The sequence below is a fragment of the Dunckerocampus dactyliophorus genome, chromosome 13 (genome assembly GCF_027744805.1).
Source record: "Dunckerocampus dactyliophorus isolate RoL2022-P2 chromosome 13, RoL_Ddac_1.1, whole genome shotgun sequence".
NCBI lineage: Eukaryota > Metazoa > Chordata > Actinopteri > Syngnathiformes > Syngnathidae > Dunckerocampus > Dunckerocampus dactyliophorus.
The window spans coordinates 24,768,924-24,781,286 of record NC_072831.1 but is presented as its reverse complement, the minus strand read 5'-3'; the positions used below and the strand labels follow the sequence as shown (position 1 = coordinate 24,781,286).

General features: G+C 41.6%; 1 protein-coding gene across 1 annotated transcript in view; it reads right to left on the bottom strand.

Annotated features, from left to right (window-relative positions):
* msrab (methionine sulfoxide reductase Ab) overlaps positions 1-12,363 on the bottom strand; it is a 53,373-nt gene that overhangs the window by 33,081 nt on the left and 7,929 nt on the right. The window contains exons 2-3 of the mRNA XM_054795758.1: positions 5,272-5,340; positions 5,054-5,173 (exon numbers count right to left, since the gene is read on the bottom strand). Coding sequence (XP_054651733.1) covers positions 5,054-5,173; positions 5,272-5,340 — 189 coding nt within the window. The remainder of the gene's footprint in view (positions 1-5,053; positions 5,174-5,271; positions 5,341-12,363) is intronic.

The following is a 12,363-nucleotide window of genomic DNA, read 5'->3' as shown; positions in this document are numbered from 1 at the left end:
AGTAAATGTGCAGCTACAGTTACACCAAAAAGGTGTTTTAACACTAGGAGGGTTCTAAAAACACTAAAACATACAATTAAAAAGTTGATGATGAATATAAAAGTGATGTCACTCAAATTAAACGCGCTGAACACTAAAATGAACAAGTGCTGGGCAACCACTTATCTTATTATGGTAACACACACAGAGTACATGTGTTCGTGTATACCAGTGGTCGGCAACCCGCGGCTCTTCAGCCATCTTGTTGTGGCTCCCACGCTGCGCTCTGTGAGTTTTTATTTTTTTATTTTTACAACAAAGCGGAGGAAATGTGCCTTTTGAAAAGGACAGAACTATCTGACTCCCCACAAGTCTGGGAATGAATCTGCACAGCGTTCTGACTGCTGATTGGATGAGCAAGGGAAGGGGGGGCAGGGCCAGTGTGATAATGACACACGAAAAAGACGTCTTGATTGTGTGCTTCTACCCGCGGTAAGCTATCCATAGCTATGAATTTGTGCCTACTAAGAAAAATGTCAGAAGAAAATAGAGAGTTTAATTCTGAATGGACATATTCCTTTGCCTACACTGCCATTGACGGTGGCCTACGCACCCGTGTGCCTGACATGTGGCGAAAATACAAACAACAAAATGTAACGTTGAAAGACAGACAAAACAAGCCCTCTGCTTTTTCTGAAAAGTACCCAAATGCAGATGGATGCAAGGGAGGGATTTTGGAACTATACGGTAGGTTGAAACATACTTTCAAAAAGTGGATAAAGGCTCCACAATCAACTATAGCTACTAGTGTTGTAGATTACTGCACTCAAGAGCAGCAAGAGGAAGAGGAAGCCATTCACAGATGGAGAATACATGAAAGAGTCGTTCATAAAAATATCACACCATCTATGATTCTGAAAATGAAAGAAATGCCCCTCCCTGCAAATACAATCAAGGGCAGGATCAATAGAATGGCACAAACATCACCAGTTGGCAAATTGATGACATTAATTTAATGCAAGCACATTGAATTGCCTGTGATGAGTCGAGTGATGTAAACGATATTGAGCAGACAGCACTGATTATGTAGCTGTGTGAACTCTGATGGCCGTATTTATGTTAAAGTTAGCAACATTTTCTTTGAGTTTGACACAAATACGGGAGCAACTCAGAAAAGCCCACATTATTCAGTGTTTAAATTATTTCAAAGTAAGCCTACACATGCACTCTACATTTCAGTTAGTTGAATTCTGTTGTTGTAACTGGTAACATTTTAAAAAGGTAACAACTCTTAAAAGTTTATATTCTGTGCCATGTTTTGCAGCTCCAAACCCATTTTTCTTTACTGGAAGAGAAGGCAAAATGGTTGCTGACCACCTGGTATATACACCCCTGATCAACATTTTAAGACCAGTTCAAAAATGTCAAGAACTTACATTTTGAACTGTTGAATCTTAAGGAGATTCTAAATAGAACTTCAAAATGCAAAAAGTTTCGCCAAATGCAATGAGCGTCAATAGCACCGCTCAGCGATTAAGGGTACAAACAAGTCTAAACACCTATGTGGGTTGATCTGACAAATCTTAAGTAAAATTGATCAAATGTTGAATTACTACAGCGTCTGCTTGGACATCAACAAGTAGCAAGCAGCTGTTCAACTCTGATGGAAAAAACAGCCACATGTCACTCGCTAACACTGTCAACACTGTAAGTTAGACTTGTAGGTGTGCATAAACTTAAAATGTGCGCTTCCAATAATGCCTTGCACACTGCCACTTCCATAGTATACTGTATTATCATTCATAGTAGAGATGCTATAATTCACAGTCTGGCTACTGGCTGCCCTGTTCTTGCGATACAGCTTTTCTCCAAACAAGAACTCTCGTCACGTTTTAATATCTATTCTCTCTACTAATCTCTACTCTAATCTCTACTCCCTACTCTCTGATGATTCCGCCACGGTAAAAAAAGATACACCTCGCAAAAGTATGCAAAACATGCATACAGCCATAATGACAACTGAATGGTGACAGTAGACGTTGTGTTTTCAAGGGCCCTTCAACTAACAGGGTGAAAAGCCATGTGGATGGCAATGGCCTTGTGCACCGTCACATCACCCTTTTTAATTTAATTGTACTTGTGCTGTTAGAGGCTACTTTATTCTCCCAATGATGGCATTGAACACTTTGTTTACACTTTCCTTGATTAGTGTCCTCTCTAAATGGACAAGTAGTGTGACAGTATTGCACTTTCATCAAACAAGCAAACACAGAAGCTTCACAACAAACCTTTTGGAACGTCTGCTTATGGGCTATTGCTAAGGAAATAAAACTGCAATTACAGGAACTAGGCCTTCTACATTATTGTATGGCAGGCAGCACGCTTCCACCACAAACTTTTCTTTCTGTCACCAGACCGACACAGCATCTTCCAACAACGTCCGGTTGTTTTGATCCGCTGTGTGTGATCGCTGCATTCACACCTGTCCAAACAGACTGCACCGAGAGGGGTAAATGAACCGTTCAATTCAGCCCAACTGTACGAGGCAGGTGCGAAAACGCCTTGAGGGAGTGCGTCAGGATGGATGCCGTTGTGACTTTGACAAAGTACGCTGTCCTCTCACCCCCTGCAGTCAAAACTTTTTTTTCCTTTAAAGTGAGGAAAGAAATCTTTGCTTCTTAGTGCTTTTTGTCGGAACGCTGTAGGGCTGTGAGCGGGAACGTGTCCTCAATCTTAATGTACATGCGCTTAAGTATTCTTAATGTGTGTGATTCATCACTGTTTATCCTCACTGGTGATGGACAAGTTACTTCCAAAATGTAATAGATGTACAACTACATTGAAAGAAAATGAGCATATCATGAAAAAGTTCAATATTTTTTGTCACTTTTTTCGTAAAGTGAAACACATATACATTAATCCCTCGTTTATCACGGTTAATTGGTTCCAGACCAACTGTGATAAGAGAATTTACACATAATGGGATTCCCTATTTATAAATGGATTATTTTCGCAGTTAAAGCATAGAAAACATCTATTTTTAACATTATTACAGCCCTCTACATGTGAAATAAGAACCCTAGAGTCACCTTTGGACTCGTATTACACAATATAATAACTACAATAACAGAAAATAAGCCATTTAAGACATAAAACCTGTGCTTGTGTGTGTATCTGGGGGGATGAGTGGGGTGTGGACAGGAAGTGATGTCAGGGGTTCTGATTTGAGATTAAGCGTTTAGCTTTACTGTTGCTGGGTTACGGCCGCAACAGTAGCTTGTGTTTTGTCGTTATTAATATTATTAATATTACGCCTGCTGTGAGATCATTCAAACCTGCAATAAAAGCCTGTTGTTCCGGCAATGAAGTCTGGTGATTGTGTGCCTCACCGCCTCACCAAACATTACAGTAACATTACAGACACCTAGTGACCAGTGTGGAATGTAGAATTTGCACTGGTTTGCAACACTGATCCCTCTTGCTACATCTTATTCTCTGGCAGACCGGGTGCGTATGAGGTGTGTTAAGAAGCTGAGTTACGACGCCATCTACTGTACAGAGTTGAATTGACAAGCTACATTCACAGACAGCCCCATTATAATATATTTATGAGCGAGGGCGAACAGGTAGCGCCAAATCTATTTGTGGCGGTCCAAATTAGTTTGAGGTGTTTATACTGAGGTATGTTAAAATGCTTACTGGGTGTACTACTGTAATACTGCTAAACAAAGAGTTACTTCTTCCTCACAGGCTTGTGAGCGGCACAGTATTTACTACATAATTCAATGTTGCTGATGTTGCAATTCTGCGACGTTGACGGTAAAAACTCTGTATCGGCTTTCAATACAGGGGAAAAAACCTGATACAGATGTTGGCTGATATCACATGTTTATGCCAATATTGGGCCAACACTTATCGGCGGCTGATATTATCAAACAACCCTAAAAATTATTGATATCTTACATTACAGCAATTCCTACAACACCTTCACCTCTTATGTCAGATGTCTTGAGTCTGCCCTTTCATTCTCATGTAACCTCACTATCTGGTTCCATCATTCTCTTCTGTCTGTTTTTCTTTGACCGTCCTGACCCTGTTGTGTTGACAGTTCTTCGGTCCGGTGCCGTCGCATTGTTCTTCCCCGTCACGGCCACTGGAGCAACACCAGCACCTTCTCTACTGACAGACAGGCCACCATCCTTTCCTTCAAATGTTCTTTCCCATCCAAAAAGTTCATTTCCGCCCTCCCTCTCCCTTCTCTGTGATACAGCTCTCGATCTGTTTTTTTCCCGTCATCCTATAGCTGACGCACAATCCCTTGAAGGGTTTTTACAAGCAGAATGTCTGCCAACCAAAGCCCAAAGCACCTCTTGCGTCCTTTTCCACGTCCGATCCTGCTGTGTCCGCCATTGAGACTCTGTGCTTGTTCTCTGTGCGCCCACGGCGAGGGAGGAGTTCATAATTAAAGCACGCGAGAAGTGTGCAAGAGTCAAACAGAGCCAGACATCTTCATTTGAATAATATATCAATGCCCTACATGAATCTATTAGAATCTTGATGAGGAAAATGGGAACACACACACACACAGGTAACCAAGATGTTTGATGGTTCTGAGATTTATGCTTGTATCTCCACCATGCCAAATCAGTCTCAGGGAAGGCATCCCGTTGATGGCGCTTCATACATGGTAAACTCTGCTGAGAGATGCCGCAGCACAGCACAGCACAGCACAGCATAGCACAGCATAGCAAAGCGTAGCACAGAACAGAACGGAGCCCAATCCTTACAAGTAGGTCATGGGTGGGTGGGGATGGTAGAGGGGGATTGGTGGGAGGGGGGAATGCAGCCCATCTGGAGCAGTGCATTTGGTGTAGAAGTTGCCTGCAGATGAAGGGAAGGCGGTGGGGAGGATGTGAGCGCTATAATGAGTCTGACTGTGGTCCTTTTGCCTTTTTACATTTTCTCCCTTTTTTTTGGCATCAAAACGCAGCAGGGTGTCTTGACAGTCCACTCCTCAAAACGAATTATGCCCAATATTCATCTATAGCAAACGCGAGGGGGCGGAGTTAATTACCAGAGCAGACCTCATGGTAGGTAGGGTTGGGGGTAAAGCCGCCGGCGAAGCCAACCTGTGTGGAGAAGACCCCCGGAAGCTTCCAAAAAAGTTTCTCAGCTCCCCAGAAGCAACCCATACCTGCATGTAAAAAAAACAAAATACCATCAGTGCTGCTAGTGGCATCATTTTATTATGGCTGATAACTGACTGTAAGAAATGGGATTAGACCATCTTACCAAACATGATGATCCCCATGCCCTCTGGAAAAGGCTGCACGGTGGTATTGCTGTTGACTGCATGCTTGTCTGTGCATGAAAAAAGGCAAAAGGTGGAATGAGCTTCTTAAATAACAGTATGCATGCAAAAAGGCCTACAAAATGTGCTATTGTTAGGGTGTCATGATACACTCAGCTCAGAGGTGAGACAATACACACATTGGGTTCACGAGAACTAGACCAGACAATATTTTAAGATTACCTTTAAGGAAACTATAATGACAGAATAGAGGAGAGGACAAAAATACTTTCTTTAACTGAGTCAAAAACCAGTGCAGGTACATTTTGAAACGTACCATAAAATTGCATGCATGAGCTAAGCATGACACTTTCAAAGGTTAAACAAATTGAAACAAAAACTAAAAATTAGGGATGCTCCAATCGATTGGCCACCGATTAGTGTCGGACGATTTCTGTGAAAAATCACATGATCGGCATATGCCCATACATGCCTTTTAACGCCAATCACAAAAAAATGTGGCCAGTACTACTGCAGCAATCCCTGCGTCTTGGGCAACGTCCTCCTCCCACTTTCCTTCACACTGCACAGGTGTGCCAAAACAAAAAAAAAAAAATCATGTCTGCCGTGTGGACCTATCTTGCCTGGCTCGCATGTTAAAAAGCTTAAATTTAATACGGCCTTTGAACAACAAACATGTGACGGAGTATGGTGAGTTTTCGAGGCTCACGGTGTGATTATCAGTCAAACGGCAGCTAACACAGCTGGCCGACATTCGCCCATGTGTGCGTGACAGTCAGAAGGCTAAGCAAATAACCCCAAAAATAATTGAATTCATCGTACGAGATGATCAGCCTTTCTCAGCAGTGGAAGACACCGGGTTCGCAGAGTGCTCTCTCCTTACTTGGAAGTCCTGCTCGAGCTCCACCAATGTACTCACATCCAAACTCTCCTTAAAGAAGGCATCTCATCCTCAGTAAGTTCCACGAGTGATATACAGTATGTTCTCTTGAAAAAGTAAGTCAAATATGTTTTTGTCTAAGTTTGTGATTTCATGGTTCCTTTTTTCATATAATATAGCCAGTAGCAAGGGTCCATCCATCCTTTTTCCTCCGCTTATCCGGGTCCGGGTCGCGGGGGCAGCAGTCTCAGTAGGGAAGCCCAGACTTCCCAGTCCCCAGCCACCTCCTCCAGCTCCACTGGGAGGACACCAAGGCGTTCCTAGGCCAGCTGTGAGACATAATCCCTACAGCGTGTCCTAGGTCTGCCCCAGGACCTTCTCCCGGCTAGGCATGCCCAGAACACCTCACCATGGAGGCGTCCGGGAGGCATCCGGAGTAGATGCCCGAGCCACCTCAACTGGCTCCTTTCGATGTGAAGGGGCAGCGGCTCGACTCTGAGCTCCTCACCCGATCTCTTAGGATGAGTCCAGCTACCCTACGGAGGAAACTCATTTCAGCCGCTTGTATCCGCGATCTCCTTTCGGTCACAACCCAAAGCTCATGACCATAGGTGAGGGTGGGAACATAGATTGATCGGTAAATTGAGAGCGACAATAGTTTGCGTGACGCGCATTGTTCCCGCATGGGTATACATTGTCACCACGACTTCCCACATCCGTGAAACAGTCATGGCATTATTTTGTCCCGCTGTGTACCGCGTGAGGCCACACAACAGCAGGCATCATCCCAATGGCTTCATTCATTTCAGTTCCTGTTAAGGAATAATACCCAATGTTGATTATTTACTGAAATGCAACTTTCTTTACAGAGACTTCAGGCATTTTATTTATTGTTTTTATAGTTATGTGCGGTTTTTATTGGAGTGTTTTTTTCTTCACAAAGGTCCATTTTTTCTTGTTTTTGGGTGTGATTGTGATTTTTATTGATGTGTAATTTTTGTTAAAAGGGACTGAGCGTACATTTTATTTTCATGAGGGTTTTTTGGTCTTTTTTTGTTTGTTTAATTTATTTTATTTATAAGCTCTTGACATTCCAATTACAAAGAAATGTAAGTTTATTGCTGTTGGTGGTGTACTGGTGTACTCGCATTATTATGCCATATACTGTATTATCATTACATTAATGAAAAAATGGCCTCAAAATAATGTTGTTTATCGGCAATAACTTGTAGGACCATTATCGTCTGGCAAAATTTGTTATCATGATGGGCCTACAGCAGAGCAAGATCCAAATTTCCATACTTTTTCCAGACTCGGTAAATAGATGTGTGTCATTAGAGCTGCGACAATTAATCAATTATCCAGTCAAACTACTGTTTATTGATCATCAATACTGATTTATTGATCTATTTTGTTATTCAATTAATATTTTTTGAATTAAAAAATGTAAATATCCTCTGACTTCAGCCTCTCAAATGTGAATATTTTCAAATTTCCTTAATCATCCATGAAAGCAGATCTATTATCTTTGTATCAGACTAGGGCTGTCCTACGTAGTCAGACTAGTGTTTGTCCCACCCAGTCATTGAGCATGGACTGATGAAGCCCGCTCGGATGAGGTGTGAAACGTCTAAGACAACCTGAGCAGTGCCGTTGTGATCGATTCAATGCTCTGAGAGTACAATGACCTGGAAGAATGAGTATATGCAGGCATATCTTTGTGTGTTTAGGCAAAACGAGATATTCACACACAGCAGCTTTGACTTTGGAAAACAGTAAACAACATTTTTGCCTCTTTTATGATATGTTGCGGACCAAACCACTGTTTGTGCTTGGTTCATATTGATTTGGTGCGTCTAGGGCCTAACTGATCGAATCAAAACAAGCTTCAGGTTAATCAGTCAAAAAAATAATCGTTAGTCGCAGCCCTAGTATCATGTAAATAAATGATGGAATTCATGGTTTGTTTTCATCATTCTGAATATGTAATCTCCTGGAAGTTGTATGGTGACATAATGGCAGTGTCACCATACAACTTCCAGGAGATTATAGGTATTGTAGCGCATACAGAGGGTTGGAGGAGGATAAGAGCAGAGGACCCATCCGACTTTTCAATCTTGCCAAATGTTCTCCGGGATATGTTGCCCACTGTGTGCTCTCACACAAACATCTTAGCTGCCCTAGCAAGCGCCTTAGAAAAACACATTGCTTCATTTCTTTCTTTTGGGAAGTTATTTATAATTTTATCTTTAGAAAACACAACAGGGGTAACGGTCTTTGAAACATTAACGCAATATTTTTCCATGCTTTAGTTTCCGTTTTCCATACTTTTCCAAAGCTAGACATTTATCAAATCAAATTCCATACGTTTCCATACTTGCATAGGAACCCTGGAGATAGTGTTAATACAAAGTGCTGAGAGGTGGCAAGGGGCTGGCGCTTAATTGCCAACGGGTGCTGCGCGGCATTAGTGCGCTAAAAAGGAAGTCACTGCGTCCAAAGTAGGCATGCATGTGGTGTCTGCGCAACCCGCAGATGTGTGGTGGGGGGGTGAAGGGATTAGTGTTTGCTAAGAAGACTGAGGTGACTTAGCAAGCAAATCTCCACTAAGCAAGGCTGGTTTGTACTGCAACCACTAATATTAGTCTACAGATAAACAGAGCCACTGGGTGCACTGTGAGCTTCGGCACACGACAATAATGGATGCTCGCTCCAGAGGTCAACGCGAGATATGCCGAGAGAGCTGCTTAGGAGATACGATGTGTGACAAAGACCTGAATGCAAACAAAGTCTAACCTGAGTGATAACAGTTCATTTCCTACATGGTGTTATCCTGCAACAGCAGGCCGAGGACCTGTGGCTACCTGCAGTAAATTTTTGATTAAGCGATTACTGTTAGCATCTTTTTATCCTGTCTCATCCGTAAAGAACACCGTTTGGGTAACAGAGCAACAACCAGTCTGTCTAGTCGCCGCAACAATGACTCACTAGCCCTTTTGACACGGCCCATTAAATGCACACTTTCTGCAGTGTCGCTGTTCTGTGTGAACAGCACCAACACGGAATATTCCACTTTGGAATCCTCACTTCTCCTTCCCTTTTGTGTTGAGAGTAATTGTCAGTGTCAGACATGTATTATATACGTCGCATCAGACGTTGGCATTCATGTAATCACGCATCTCATGTGCTGTTGTGTGAAAGCACACATAATTACAGCAGTATTCCCCATCACTAGGTTCTGTGTAAAAGGCAAATGTACTTCTGTGACAGCAGCTGTGGAAAAGAGGCTTTTGTTGCAATAGGAAAACTGCTATGTTAGATGTTATGTTAGATGCTATGTTAGATAGATAGATACTTTATCTTCAAGAGAAATTCATGTATCCAGAAGCTCTGCAAAAGTGTCCTGATAAACGTAATCACTTAAAAATAAAAACAAAAGGAAAATAGGAGGGTTAAGAAAAATAAGAAAATAAAATAAGAAAAAATTATACGTAACAGATCACTTCAGTTTCAATAATACATAATAAATAATAATAATACATAATAAGTTAAAAAGTCCCGTCCTGTGTGTGTTTTTACCGCTGCGCCTCTGTTGTGTTGTTGAACGGTTACCAAAGTTTTCGCTACATGTAATGGATCGTGGCGGGCCACCACAGCTCAATAAAAGCCACCACACCGTGGAAATGAGGGTGTTTTTTTTGTTATTTTTACATGAAAACAATGTTAAGTAATACAGTGCATGAATGGACATATATGCTATATCAGGGGTGCCCATTACGCCGATCGTGAAGATAGTATTGGTCGCGTCCCACCTACATCATAACCATCACTTCATTGTCATATGACATCAGTCAGCTGACATTAACCCCTCTGCTGATTCTCTATGTTTATAGTGGTAGGTAGACCTTTGGGACAAAGTAGCCCACAGGCTGAAAAAGTGTGAGCACCCTTGTGCTATATAGACACATGTATAGCCTATTATTTACATATTGACCACAATTCATTTGAATTAAAATATCTATCAAATGACATAAAAACCTTTCACTATACATTATTTTGAAAAACATGCACCGGAATCACCAGTCTGCCCTGTTGGCACTTGACAGATAAGGAGTGAAAGAAAAGGCCGAGAGAAAGGCATTTCAAGTTGATTCATGCATTTGGTGTTCAAGCCTGTGAAAATGACCCTAATGTTGACATTATTACCGACGGTAAATTTAAATATTTAAAACAAAAAATCTGCGCACACAGCGACGCAGCAGCAGCACGACACAGCGGCGGCAGTCCGCCTCCCTTGCAGCCCACCACCACAGCTTAAAAAATCCTAGGGGAAACCCTGGTTACATACACAATATTAACATCGTAACGTTTCTTGTGCAAACCGTTTGCAAAATTATACATTCAAGGGTTCAAAATGACACCAGACGACTTTTCTTGTGTGGAGTAACAGATTGCAGTAGCATCAACTCCTAAATTGTCACTTGCTGCCCTCAGGCAGTCCTGTTCTGCCTTTGTGCAGAAGTGCCAAGCCATGTTAAAGAGCTCTGTCAGCTGCAACTAACTTGCACGTACTGTACATCTGTGAGGGTACTTTCTCAGTTAAACAAACAACAACAACAAAAAGAGGATAATGTATAGGTGGTGGGAAAACAGAAGCAGTCTTCCTCCAACTCCTACTATATGACTGTTTCTGACCAAAGTGATAAATAAAAAAGTACTGAATATGGCGAATCAGTGAGCGCGAGGAGAATGAGTGAGACAAGTGTGGTTGAGGAGGAGGAGTGGGAGGAGAAGAGAGCAGCCTGCCAAAGCAACAACATGACTAAATGGCCAAGAAGATGCAAAAGATGAGAGAAGCTTTCAGATCTCCATGACTTCGGGCAGTGTATAAGACGGCGACGTAATCCATCCAAGAAAGAAAATAACTACTTGACTCTACTCTCTTCAATTGACAAAGTTAGGTTGCTTTTTATTTCATTGTTGAAAACTGCGAAACCGAGAAAACCATTATTTTAATTACATGCATGTATGAAATGGGCTTCGATGTGCTGAAAACCACGGGCGTAGGCTGTCTTGCCAAAAGTCGGGCATAGGTAGTGCCGACGTTAGCTGCACAGTTGAGGATAAGTGGTATAATCCGTTTACTCTCCACTGAACAAGCACCAACCACTTTTCAGTTGCTAACAACAATCACATGACCCGGAAACAGAAGTTTGTGGAAAAGTGTGACCTGCACATTAACATAGCATTTCAAGTTTTTTTTTTTTTTATTATTATTCATGCTGTCACCTTCTTGAGCCATTTGATTGCATTTGTTTTCATTTTGCTTTGTTTGTTTGTTTTTTTTTAACTACGAAAATATTTGTGTTGTGACGTTGCAGGATTAGCTATAGTAGACTGCACTGAAAATGCATTTTATTTATTTAGAAAGATTTCAGTTATTTTTGTTATTTTAAATACACTTTAAATTCCACTTTCATCATGTTCAATTTTATTCCTTGAAAATGACTGTTTTTTTCTCTTTTCAATAAAGATATTTGAAAGTAACACATTTTTGAGCTGTGATTATAATATTGTGAATATTGTGATATTTTTGCCCAAGGTTATCATATTGTCAGAATCTCATACCGGTGCACACCCACATGACAGTATCATTTCTTTTGCCGGTCTATTTAACCTTTTGATAACGTTGTTTGTATGCAGAACTGTTCAAAACCCAAACTTAAACGGGGTTATAATCCACCAATGCCAAACAATTCCAAACATGAGAAACAATAAATCATCATGAGCTTGTGATACACTGCCTGCGATTCCCCTCCAGTACTGTAGGTGGCGGTAATGATAACTATCACACACCTCAAGCCTTTTCCAACTTGCACTGCAGGTCTAGCTGCAGGATGACAACCCCACTATGCCCTAATGCAAGTGAACTGTAAATTCCTTAATCTGAACCAAAAAGTGTCCCGCAAAACCCTTCAAAAGGTTTTACAGGAATCTGTACACAATTACGTAGTTCCTGCAAAACCCAGCTCAGTGACAAACCCTCCTGCCAACAAACTTTCATCAAAACAGCTGCTCGGCTTTCATTTATTTGTTCTTGGTAAAAGTAACAAGCAAATACACACACAAACACACACAATGACACCCAAGAAAACACAGACAAACAGTGCTGTTGCTCACCATCTTCACTTTA